The following is a 13265-nucleotide window of genomic DNA, read 5'->3' on the forward strand; positions in this document are numbered from 1 at the left end:
CTGCGTGGATTTTAAAGCGACTGTCCAGGCCTATTTCGAAAATACATCAATGACAAAAAGAAAGTAACCAAATCCATCGTTTTCTTTGCGATACGAGTTCAATACGGCCGTGTCAGCATCCCACTGATAACCAATCTCTGGAACGACTACTCGCACACGTTTGAATTTTCTATTAATCTGTCTATGTAGAGTAAACGTTTCCTGTTTTTGTAACCAGTTCTTGACTTTTGTTCGACTCAGAACATATTTTCCCTCTTTTCGCACGGCACGATATAATTTTTCTAACCCCCCAAATGACCCTGGATGCTTTGGGTTGTAATAAACGGACTCTAAATATTTCTCGTACGACATGTCTCTACCAAACATTAAAAGAAATTGTTCTTATAAACACATCTCGATTTCTAAAATTGTTGGAAATACTACGTTGTCTAAATCTTTCAATCTCTTGATACCGGTGATAAGGACTGTTCCTCGCAAATGACAGGTGAAATGAATACCATCTCGTCGTAACATGACTGCGGGAAACAACTCCGGGTCGTATGAAAAATTCAAACTTTTAGATAAGGAACTTGCGTTCACTTTTCCAGATAATTTGTGGCAAGCAGACGCAGTGACTAGTCGTACGTTTTGCAAACGTACATCGTATCCGAGTTTCTGTATGACGCGTGCATACTTTCTCAGTCTTTTTAAACCTTGACTGAAACTTTCACAAGGACCATTACAATTTATTTTCCCATTGGAAAATATTAAACAGTTTCCTCCGATTTTCCTATTCTGGTAAATTACACCCGGAAAGGACCTAGGGTTGTAACGTACATTAATTAACTGTTGAGTCAAAAAGTTGAGATTTAGTACACAGTTCATTTCTCCCTGATAAACCACGTTAGTCAGCCTCATGTTGAAATCATAAAATGATAAACACCCTTTCCGAGTTGTAATTTTTATGAACATTTCCTGATGGTGTAATATTATTATATAACAATTCGGAAACATGCTTAACAATAACACAGATCATACAACAAAAAAAGAAATCATGTTTAACAACTTCATTTATTGACATGTAAAACTACATTTTACACCCCAAGCGCATGTAATATGTGATATATCGACAACGGTTTTACTGCAAAACGATTCATAATGAAAGGGAAACAATACTGATAAAACATACACATAATTCTAGAAATATTTACAATTATATTACAATGTTCATGCTAATTATTATTCTTTAAAAAGTTTTTTTTTCCCTACACCCTTTCTTTTCACCAATTGGTATAATCCAGCGGGTTACAGGTAGGACACTGGAGCAGGCCTAATTGATTCAAATGATCATCGCGCATGAAACATGGAACGAGTGAATCGAAGTCAGGAATAGCTTTCCCTATTTCAGCCACATGAGACTTCAACTTTCTGTACTCGATCGGGCGAAGACAAAGTCCTTTTTTCGTTGGAGCAAGTGGTTCTTGGCCAATTGGTTGCCAGTACTGACGAATGTCCACACATGGATTGTCCTTTTTAATTGTACAAAAAATGTTGGATCCCATGTGGTAATGTAACTCTTCATTCTTGTTCAAAGCATTATCAATCATGTCTAAAGCCATTGTCCATGTTTTAAAAATGTCTGGTTTTAAACTTATTCCCTTGCGGCTAGGATATCGATCGGATTCCCATTCGCGTAGATCTACTCTGTATTCGTTGTCTTTCGTCGTGTATACCTCCACGAAGCGTCCATTTTCTAACGATAACTAACAGCAAGAAGAAATCATGTTGTCACCGTGAATACTGCTGTATAAATGACGGAACACTAAAGTCTGTTCCGGAAAACGGAACAGGATGGTTGTCATATCCGAATCATAATGTACTTCCTGCTACGCTAATTACCTTCCTGGTCTACACTGCACCTCAGTTTAGAAACACTGTCATTTCCGAACATTTGTCTGATTGGATTATAACATTTAAATGATTTCATCTTATGAAATAAATACCAGGTCAAATGGAAATTTGTTTACTATAATAATTACATTTGATTTTATTCTAACAAGGAAGTAAGAATAATGTTACAACATATTTAACTCAATAGTCTTTCCCGTCTGACACCATGTTAGCATAAACACAATTCTTTGACCAACGAAAATGTTCTTTGTAGGAATCATCGAAGGGTTCCCAGTCCACACGAAAAACAGGTGACTCTGTCTCCAATTTCGGTGTAGATGAAACCAGCTCTAGCCAAGTCCTTCTTGTTGGGGCCTTTGAGGAACTTTGGCCAATCTCTAAAGCTGGCATAACGTTCGGTAAAATTGGCATATTTTGGGTGTTTCCATTCGTTCCAGTTTAGTAGGAAAGGTGAAGAGATGTTATGGATTGACCTCCCTGCATTCATGAATTCGCCTGAGGTAGCAAGGGACAGTTTCGAATAAAGTACCCGTCAATATTTTTGTAAAAATGAGAATTGCTGTACTTGAAGGCTTATGAGTGTTGCTAATTCATGAACTGATTTTTAGTGATTATCATTAGTTAGAGGGGTGTCTCTTGTTGAAATTGATATGCAATATGTAGGCCCCTTATGTTAGGTACATGAGAATCAGAGGTAAAATGCGAAACCTGCGGCTATGACTGTTGTGCTGACTTTACACAGTGAAATTGCAAGTTACAGACGGGAGGTAAAATAACACGAAAAGTAGGTGGATGGGACATTGTAAACTATACAGCGGTAAGTTTCTGACATGTGATAGTGCAACATGCACGCGGTACGGAAGGTCAACCCTCTGCAGGGAATTAACTGGGGGAGGTCTAAAAAGCTGAAAAATCATGAAAAATTAGCAAAATATGAAAGGGTCAAAATCTCATCAAAACCAGTATGTAGAGAATTTTACAGGTTTTGACTAGTAATTTTCTTCAGAAATTGGTGATTGGCCTTATAAAGAGTGAATTAAAGGTATTTGTGCTGAATGGGAACTGAGGAAATTCTAGTTACAGAGTTCCGAAGACATGCATCCTTTGGCTACAATGAATTGTATAAAAAAAAAAACTGTCCCCTGCCACCTGAGGTTGCTCGTGTGCCTGTTGACAAGACAAAATTTGCAGCGGGAGCCAATCTAGAAGGCACAGGTTCCGACGTAGTAGGCTTGGAAAACACTGCAGAATCTGTCTCCAAGCAATGGGGTCTGCAATCTAATTTGGAAGTCATGTTGTCACCGTGAATACTGCTGGTCAAATGACGGAACACTAAAGTCCGTTCCGGAAACGGAACAGGATGATCGTCATATCCGATTCATAATGTATTCATCTTGCTAGACCGGAATTGATGGGTTGTCCTTCATCACATTGTGTGTTAATGTTGACTTGTACAATATTTTTATTTACGGGTGTAATCGTTTTCCGGTCTGAATACATGGATTTCCATTTATGCTACTCGATATAAGTTTTAAATGTTTCTTGAGCACTAAATCAATCATTGGGAAAACTCTTTCGATTCGTGTCTTAAACCGACATCTGTCTACAACTAACATCATCCACTCTCCTCTACGGTTCTCGTAAGGAATGTTAATTATTATCACTTCATTTAAAAATCTTACACACTTTTTCATCTTTATCAAAATCAATTTTTTTTTATCACCAATTCATATAATTAACCACAGTGTGCTAATTGTGTTGGATATCTTCATAAATCAAATGAAATCAAATAAATAACGAAGAAACGTTGTTCATCATTCAAATCCTCGCATTAATACTACTTATCAACTTCCTGCTACGCTCCTCCCTAATTACCTTCCTGGTCTACACTGAACCTCAAATTTTTTGAACCTCAAAGTGGGGTATAATGTCCCCCTTCATACTACTACTGGCTCCGTTCTCCTTATATTAATAATGTCTGCTCCATTACTCAGTAAAAGTTGCAAAGTGCTATCATGTCCGTTTCGACAAGCTAAATGGAGAGGACTGGCTCCGTTTTTCTTGCATAAATTAATGTCTGCTCCATTACTCAGTAAAAGTTGCAAAGTGCTATCATATCCGTTTTCGCAAGCTACATAGAGAGGACTGACTCCGTTTTTCTCACATAAATTAATGTCTGCTCCATTACTCAGTTAAAGTTGTACAGTGCTATCATGTCCGTTTTCACAAGCTATATAGAGAGGACTGGTTCCGCTCTCCTCACATAAATTAATGTCTACTCCATTACTCAGTTAAAGTTGCACAGTGCTATCATGTCCGTTTTGACAAGCTATATAGAGAGGACTGGCTCCGTTCTCCTGACATAAATTAATGTCTGCTCCATTACTCAGTAAAATTTGCACAGTGCTATCATGTCCGTTATGACAAGCTACATAGAGAGGACTGACTCCGTTCTCCTCACATAAATTAATGTCTGCTCCATTACTCAGTAAAAGTTGCACAGTGCTATCATGTCCGTTTTGACAAGCTATATAGAGAGGACTGGCTCCGTTCTCCTGACATAAATTAATGTCTGCTCCATTACTCAGTAAAAGTTGCACAGTGCTATCATGTCCGTTTTGACAAGCTATATAGAGAGGACTGATTCCGCTCTCATGACATAAATTAATGTCTGCTCCATTACTCAGTAAAAGTTTGACAGTGCTATCATGTCCGTTTTGACAAGCTATATAGAGAGGACTGATTCCGCTCTCCTCACATAAATTAATGTCTGCTCCATTACTCAGTAAATGTTGCAGGGTGCTATCATGTCCGCTACAACAAGCTATAAAGAGAGGACTGGTTCCGCTCTCCTCACATAAATTAATGTCTGCTCCATTACTCAGTAAAAGTTGCACAGTGCTAACATGTCCGTTTTCATAAGCTTTATAGAGAGGACTGGCTCCGCTCTCCGCACATAAATTAATGTCTGCTCCATTTCTCATTAAAAGTTGTACAGTGCTATCATGTCCGTTTCGACAAGCTATATAGAGAGGACTGATTCCGCTCTCCGCACATAAATTAATGTCTGCTCCATTACTCAGTAAAAGTTTGACAGTGCTATCATGTCCGTTTTGACAAGCTATATAGAGAGGAATGGCTCCGTTCCCCTGACATAAATTAATGTCTGCTCCATTACTCAGTAAAACTTGTACAGTGCTATCATGTCCTTTTAGACAAGCTATATAGAGAGGACTGATTCCGTTCTCCTGACATAAATTAATGTCTGCTCCATTACTCAGTAAAAGTTTGACAGTGCTATCATGTCCGTTTTTACAAGCTATATAGAGAGGACTGAATCCGCTCTCCGCACATAAATTAATGTCTGCTCCATTACTCAGTAAACGTTGTACGGTGCTATCATGTCCGCTATAACAAGCTATAAAGAGAGGACTGGCTCCGTTCCCCTGACATAAATTAATGTCTGCTCCATTACTCAGTAACAGTTGTACAGTGCTATCATGTCCTTTTAGACAAGCTATATAGAGAGGACTGACTCCGCTCTCCTCACATAAATTAATGTCTGCTCCATTACTCAGTAAAAGTTTGACAGTGCTATCATGTCCGTTTTGACAAGCTATATAGAGAGGACTGATTCCGCTCTCCTCACATAAATTAATGTCTGCTCCATTACTCAGTAAAAGTTTGACAGTGCTATCATGTCCGTTTTGACAAGCTATATAGAGAGGACTGATTCCGCTCTCATCACATAAATTAATGTCTGCTCCATTACTCAGTAAAAGTTTGACAGTGCTATCATGTCCGTTATGACAAGCTATATAGAGAGGTCTGATTCCGCTCTCATCACATAAATTAATGTCTGCTCCATTACTCAGTAAAAGTTTGACAGTGCTATCATGTTCGTTTTTACAAGCTATATAGAGAGGACTGGCTCCGTTCTCCTGACATAAATTAATGTCTGCTCCATTACTCAGTAAAAGTTTGACGGTGCTATCATGTCCGCTATAACAAGCTATAAAGAGAGGACTGGCTCCGCTCTCCTGACATAAATTAATGTCTGCTCCTTTGCTCAGTAAAAGTTTTACTGTTTTATCTCTTCGTTCTGCACCTGATTCTCTATGGTTATAGTCTCCGTATTCCTGACTATCGTTACCAGCTGCTAACAAAAGGGGCGTCCAACCACCGAAATCGAAGATCTTCACATTGATTCTTACACCTCTCTTAATTAACTCACCAAGTAATTCATAATTATGGAACGCAGATACAATGTAAATAGGATAAAGTGCTCCCCATGTTTTTTTCAAAGATTCTTCTGCATGGTCTTTAAAAACAGTAGAAAACAATTCTACTGAACCATTGCAATACAGTGCAGGAATACATCTGATAAAATCAGTTGGCATTTCTTCTAGATTTTTTAAGCAATATTGTGAAAGTTGTGTATGACAAAATGCAATGAGAGCAAAAAGTGGCGATACTTTACTGTTGAAATTCAAAAAGGAAAATTTAGTAAAAAGTAAGTTTTTTGATGTTCGATGAAGCTCTTGTTTATCGATTGCAAGTTTCTTGGTTTCTAGCAATATTTGTAGATGTTCGGGATGATCTGTTATCTTTTCTTTCAGTACTTTAATTACTCTGTCATTCCTTAGACAAGGGTTGAGTACGACATCTAACAGGCGTTCTCCAAACAATTCAGTATAAAGCCTATCTCCAAGTTGTTCAATGTATCTGTCACTTAGACAAATAGTGAAAGGGTCGTCGTGTTCGTCACAATCTCCTAATTTTACTCTTTTTCTGAGGAAACCGATATCAGCGTACATTATTGTTTCTTTGGGATAATCGTTCCCGAAAACAAGGGTTGTAACCTCCATTACTAAATCGTGATAAAAATGGTACGTGTCTCCAATTTTCTTAACAAAAAAATCTTTTAGGGAGTTAAGGCTGTCTCTTATTGCTGGAGGTGTCGTGTTCTCTGGTAATTCACATAGTTTTAACGTGTGTTTGAATTTGTTTTCCATGTCTTTTTCTGCAAAAAGATCGCTTACACAAAGATCACCGTCAAAAAGGACAAGGAGAGCCAAAGCACAATATTTACCCTTGTCTTTGTTTCTGAACCCTTCTATCTCTTCTTTTAGCATTGTTATGGGTTCTGTAAAAAACCCTTCGCCCTTATTTTTGTATTCCTCATTGCTAGAATATAATTTACACAATAACGGGAAATACCTTTCTACTTCAACGATCCTTTCACGCTCTTTGTCGGATAAATTCATATCGGATGTATATCGTTTCAAAATCTGCCGTTTTTCATCAACGGATAGTTTACGTTTCTTATCATCAATGTTTATGATATGTGATTGATTAACGAGGAAACGGGTCAATCTAATATCAGAAATGATATGATTTCTACATGACATCACAAGTTTTGCTGTTCGTAAGTACAACTTCAATTCTTCCTCACATGTTTGCAATGAATTATTCAGAATTTCATCAAATGATTCTTTTCCCAATGGATCATTGAAAACACAAATGGTTTTATCTTTTTTAAATTGACTTGAAGAATATTCATCCAGGATGTCTTCTACCTTTTTTACTCGTCTTACGGTCCAGTCCTGTTTTCTGTATTTGAGTCCAATACGTTGAATTATGGCTGACTTTCCGGATCCTGAGTGACCAGCTACAATTACCATGTTCTTGCTTTTAACTATTTTTTCTATTTCTTCGAACGCCTTTGTCGAAATAAAACAAGAGTCTTCCTGTTGCCATTGATCAAAGATGTCCTTTTCAATTTGTGATTCTACAATGACAAAAAATAAATTAACAAACCGTTTACGTTTAAAATAGACATAATTCTTGAGTTAAGACTTTAAAAAATGGAGATTCATCTTTATACTTTAATCTAAGAACACTCACATGTTCCAAGTCTAATTGATTAAGATGAAAAGAAGTTGAAAATGCGTTAATAACTATTTCCAAAACCGTGCCCTTTACAGACAGTGCCTTTCTCCTGGGTTGGATGGTTTTGTCCCTCTCCCCCCCCAATATCTTTTAAAATGGTTTTATGGTGTGTTCATGTAATGTTTTCTCCTTTTTCGACCTGTTTTAGTCACAGCTCAAAATACGACGGTGTTTTGTCAGCCCCCCCCCCCCCCCCCCAAAAAAAAGAACTTAAACATTTTTCATGTGTGCGAGTTCGTCACTACAAATACTACGTATTTTAGAGAAAGAATGTTGTTTTCGTGTTTTAAATACATTTACTTATTTTGTTCTAAATCAAACAAGAGGCCCACGGGCCACATCGGTCACCTGAGCAACAAAAGGCACTATAAAATAAGCTTCATGCCGTCATAATACAAAATATCTGGACAATGTGGTTTAATACCTTGATCTTATACAAAAAAAATATGTTTCCCCTGGATATTCTTATATTTATAATCAAGTCCCTTTTCTAACAGGATTATTTTATACTCATATCACATTCAGCATTGCAGTTGCTTTCACTTCAGTAACAGCTTTTCTAGGCAGATGATTTTTTTAGGGAAAACAATTAAAGCTATTTTCTCTATATGATCCTATGTAAAAATTTGCCCCCCCCCCCCCCCGGAACCCATCCTACCCCCAGGAAACATGATTTGAATAAACTTGAAATCTCACTACCTGACGATGCTTCCAAACAAGTTTCAGCTTTCTTGCCGAAATGGTTCTTCAGACGAAGATTTTAAAGATTTAGCCTAAAAGTCGACCCCCCCCCCCTTCCCATTATGGCCCCACCCTACCCCCGAAGGTCATGATTTTCACAACTTTGAATCTATACTACCTAAGGATGCTTCCACACAAGTTTCAGCTTTCCTGGCTGATTGCTTTCTGGGAGACAGATGTACCTCCGATGGTCATGTTTTTCACAACTTTGAATTTTCACTACCTGAGGATGCTTCCATACAAGTTTCTGAGAAGAAGATTTACTCTATATATTCCTATGTAAAAACTCGTCCCTCCCCATTGTGTCCCTACCCCAAACGGGTCATAATTTTTACAACTTTAAATCTACACTACCTAAGGATGCTTCTACACAAGTTTCTGCTTTCCTAGCTTAATGGTTTTTAGAAGAAGATTTTAAAGATTTTTTCTACATATTCATATGTTAAACTTCGAACCCCCATTGTGGCCTCACCCTATCCCCAGAGTTCATGAATTTCACAACTTTGAATCTACACTACCTGAGGATGCTTCCCCGCAAGTTTTAGCTTTCCAAATGGTTCTTGAGAAGAGTTTTAAAGATTTACTCTATAAGTAATACGTCGACCCCAATTGTGGCCCCACTCTACCCCAGAGGGTCATGATTTTCACAACTTTAAATTTTCACTACCTGATGATGCGTCCATACAAGTTTCAGCCTTCCTGGCATAATGGTTTCTGAGAAGAAGATCATTAAGATTTACTCATATATTCCTATGTAAAAACTTTACAGGTGAACTTAAAACTAGAACTGTCCTAATGGGACTAATACCCCCGCTAGGCTAATTTCAAATGGGACAAATAATTGAATTGAATAATAATTAAGGTTTGGAACACATACAAAACAAAAATTCTAGAAATGTAAAAAAAAAAAAAAAATAGTTAACAAAGAAAAATCAAAATCAAAATTGTCAGAATTTCACTGTAAATACATATCTATAACAGTAATACATTTACAAATGTATGTATTTGATGATATATTTTTTTTAATTTAATTGATTTAAAGAAAAACCAACAAAATGACAATAACCCCTCCCTTTGCAGTGAATAGAAATACCGGTAGCCAAGCAATGCTCTTCTGTTGATAAAACTTTCAATATCTTTCTAATAAGAGTCTTGACAAATGCAATTAGTTGTTTTAAATTTTCCTCACTTTTTCCTATGGCACAATTGAACTCCATATCAGAAAATTGATCCCATAGGACTATGATTTTCTTTGATGAGCTTGTTAAATTTAATAAACTCCCAAATATTACCATAATTACCATACTATGTAAAAATATGTAAAAAAGAAAATTTAATATTACAAACAATTCTAAAATTGCCAAAACACTACAATCATATCAGTAATTTTGAATTTCATTTAAACTAATGCCCAATAGGGTCACTTCACGAATTACTTGACAAATAAATTTAAACAACCTTTAAAAATAGTTTAACTTCTTTATTAATAATTATATTATTTATTTCCTTATAATGATAGACCTTTTGGTTTACATGAAACAGTTTTAAAATAGCCCCAAAACCATCACCCATTTTACAGATTATCAATTTCCCCTAGACACATGCTCCATCTGAACCATGGCTCAGATAATGGCTCCCTTGGGACAAATGAATTCAGCCACACTTGTCTTTGATGTTCTCATTAGCTCATAAGAATTTATCATTGACAAACAAAAACTTTGCATTGTCAGTTGATAGAATACTTATAAAAAATAATTTTTTTTTTATTAATTAAGACATAAAGACAAAAAACTCCATCTGGATGTATTTATATAAATATATTTTAGAGTGTTTTCTATTAATTAATTAATAAAATCTGTAAGGATTACCTCCCTTACTTTTCAACATTAGTGTACAATATATAGAATAAGGAAAATGAAAACTGTCATAAAATCATTAAATCTTGTCTGATCTTAAAAAAAATTGCAGGTGCACATCTTCAGATGGTGTTCAACATATGTACAAATTTTCAAACTGTTCCATGCAGTAATAAAAAATTCTATAGGGGGGACAAAGTTGCGTCTACAGACAGACGGACAGACAGACAGACGGACAGACGGACGGACAGACAGACGGACAGACGGACAGGGTGAAACCAATATACCCCCCTAAACTTCGTTTGCGGGGGTATAAAGAAGTTGCATGTATTGACACTTCAGTTACTTACTCCACGTGCAAATCCAAAGATTATTTGTGTTTATAAAGAATCGCTGGTGCACTGTCTTAACTATATTTTCAGCTAGTCTTCGTGTGTTCTTTAAAAAATGGTTTTAAACATCAAGAGTCTTTGTAACAATGTAAAACCAGAAATGGAGGATCAGATCCATTCACTAAAATCTATGTGAGGCAAAAGCGTACGTCTTGGCATTTAAAAAAGTTAAAAGGGGTGTAATTGCGCACTTAGTATACGATTTCGTCTAAGTAAAGCGCTTTTGCAAACATCAGACATTTTTAATATCATACAACATTCAGCTAAAATGCATGTATATAAAACGAAACGTCAATCACACAATTACCTGGTTAAAAGAGTCTTAATTATCTAGCTTACTTTACATCATTAACATCTTCCATTTCGCTGGAAGTAATAATTGTCTAGAATATCAAGTGATTTTATACACGGAGTTCTATATTTTTGTTTTTTGAAGCAGGTTTTCTGAATTTATGACAAATTAGTGGTTACAGACACCATAAAATCAGTACCTAGGTTTCGAAAATGATATTGCGACAGATACATGTACCTGTATCTATTTAAGTCAAAGGTACATTCCGTTCAAACACGGGTGTAGGCAAAATAATGGGAAAATGGTACTATGCCTATTTACTTCAGTTTCCAGATCCAATTGAAAAGTTATTGCCATTAGAACAAGAGATGTTTGTGAAACACTTATGCCCCCTCCCTTGGACACATCCACAAAGAAAATGAACGTTAACTTAAAACTGGAATTTTTCTAAGTCCAAGGGCCATAACTCTGTCGCCAATTGCTCTATCATACCCAAAATCAAACTTGACCTAGATATTATCAGGATAAACTTGTATACTAAATTTCATTTCAATATGTTCATCCTCTGCGAAGAAAATGAGCTTCTGCAAAAACCTAGAATTTTTCTATGTCCGAGGGCCATAACTTAGTCGAAAATTGCTCGATCGTACCCAACTTGTCCTAGATAATATCATGATAAACCTGTATACCAAATTTAATTTCAATATGTTCATCCTCTGCGAAGAAAATGAGCGGAAACTGCAAAAAACTATAATTTTTCTACGTCCAAGGGCCATAACTCTGTCGAAAATTGCTTGATCGTACCCAATATCAAACTTGATTTAGATATTATCATGATAAACGTGTAAACCAAATTTCATTTCAATATGTTCATCCTCTGCGAAGAAAATGAGCGGAAACTGCAAAAGATAAGAATTTTTCTACGTCCAAGGGCCATAACTCTGTCGAAAATTGCTCGATTGTACCCAAAATCGCACTTGACCTGGATATTATCATGATAAACCTGTATATTAAATTTTATTTCAATATGTTCATCCTCTACGAAGAAAATGAACGGAAACTGTTGGTGGACTGACCGACCAACCTACAGACCGACCGACCGACAGACAGCAGCAAAGCAATATGCCCTCTCTTCTTCGAAGGGGGGCATAAAAATAGTAATTTTCGATTTAAAAAAATTAGTAAGACACAGCATTTATAATATCTGAAACAACAAGAGATGTTTGTGAAACACTTATGCCCCCCTCTCTTGGAAACATCCACAAAGAAAATGAACGTAAACTTCAAAGAACTGGAATTTTTCTAAGTCCAAGGGCCATAACTCTGTCGCCAATTGCTCTATCATACCCAAAATCAAACTTGACCTAGATATTATCAGGATAAACCTGTATACCAAATTTCATATCCTCTGCGCAGTAAAATGAGTGGAAACTGCAAAAAACTAGAATTTTTCTGCGTCCAAGGGCCATAACTCTGTCGAAAATTGCTCGATCGAACCCAATATCGAACTTGACCTAGATATTATCATAATAAACCTGTATACCAAATTTCATTTCAGTATGTTCATCCTTTGAGAAGAAAATGAGTGGAAACTGCAAAAAGCTAGAATTTTTCTACGTCCAAGGGCAATAACTCTGTCGAAAATTGATCGATCGTACCCAAAATCCAACTTGACCTAGATATTATTAAATATCATGATAAACCAGTATACCAAATTTCATTTAAATATGTTAATCCTCTGCGAAGAAAATGAGCGGAACTGCAAAAAACTAGAATTTTTCTATGTCCAAGGGCCATAACTCTGTCGAAAATTGATCGATCGTACCCAATATCCAACTTGACCTAGATATTAGAGAGGTTAAGCATTTAAGCGTGTACGTCTACGGGTACGTGTAGAGCTGCAAGTATGTTTACATGTACACGTACCAAAATATGTAGATATGTTAGCGTACGCGTACGTGTAAAATTATTAGGTTCAACGTTTTGAACATGTTCAGTTAACTCTCATTGTTTATGAAATAATTCTTTGACTATGATGAAACCAAAAGCACAGTTGTCCTTAATTTATCGTCTGCTTTACATTACACAACATCTTATGTACACTTAGTCTATATTCTTATCAAAAAATGCTACAAGTTTTCA

The 13265-nt window shown here is 36.3% G+C and overlaps 1 protein-coding gene across 1 annotated transcript in view; it reads right to left on the reverse strand.

Annotated features, from left to right (window-relative positions):
• Positions 1–1031: 1031 nt before the first annotated feature.
• Positions 1032–13265, reverse strand: part of LOC136274852 (uncharacterized) — a 32020-nt gene continuing 19786 nt past the window's right edge. The window contains exons 4-5 of the mRNA XM_066082570.1: positions 3040–7681; positions 1032–2385 (exon numbers count right to left, since the gene is read on the reverse strand). Coding sequence (XP_065938642.1) covers positions 4182–7681 — 3500 coding nt within the window. The 3' untranslated portion in view covers positions 1032–2385; positions 3040–4181. The remainder of the gene's footprint in view (positions 2386–3039; positions 7682–13265) is intronic.

The sequence above is a fragment of the Magallana gigas genome, chromosome 4, assembly GCF_963853765.1.
Source record: "Magallana gigas chromosome 4, xbMagGiga1.1, whole genome shotgun sequence".
Classification (NCBI taxonomy): Eukaryota; Metazoa; Mollusca; class Bivalvia; order Ostreida; family Ostreidae; genus Magallana; species Magallana gigas.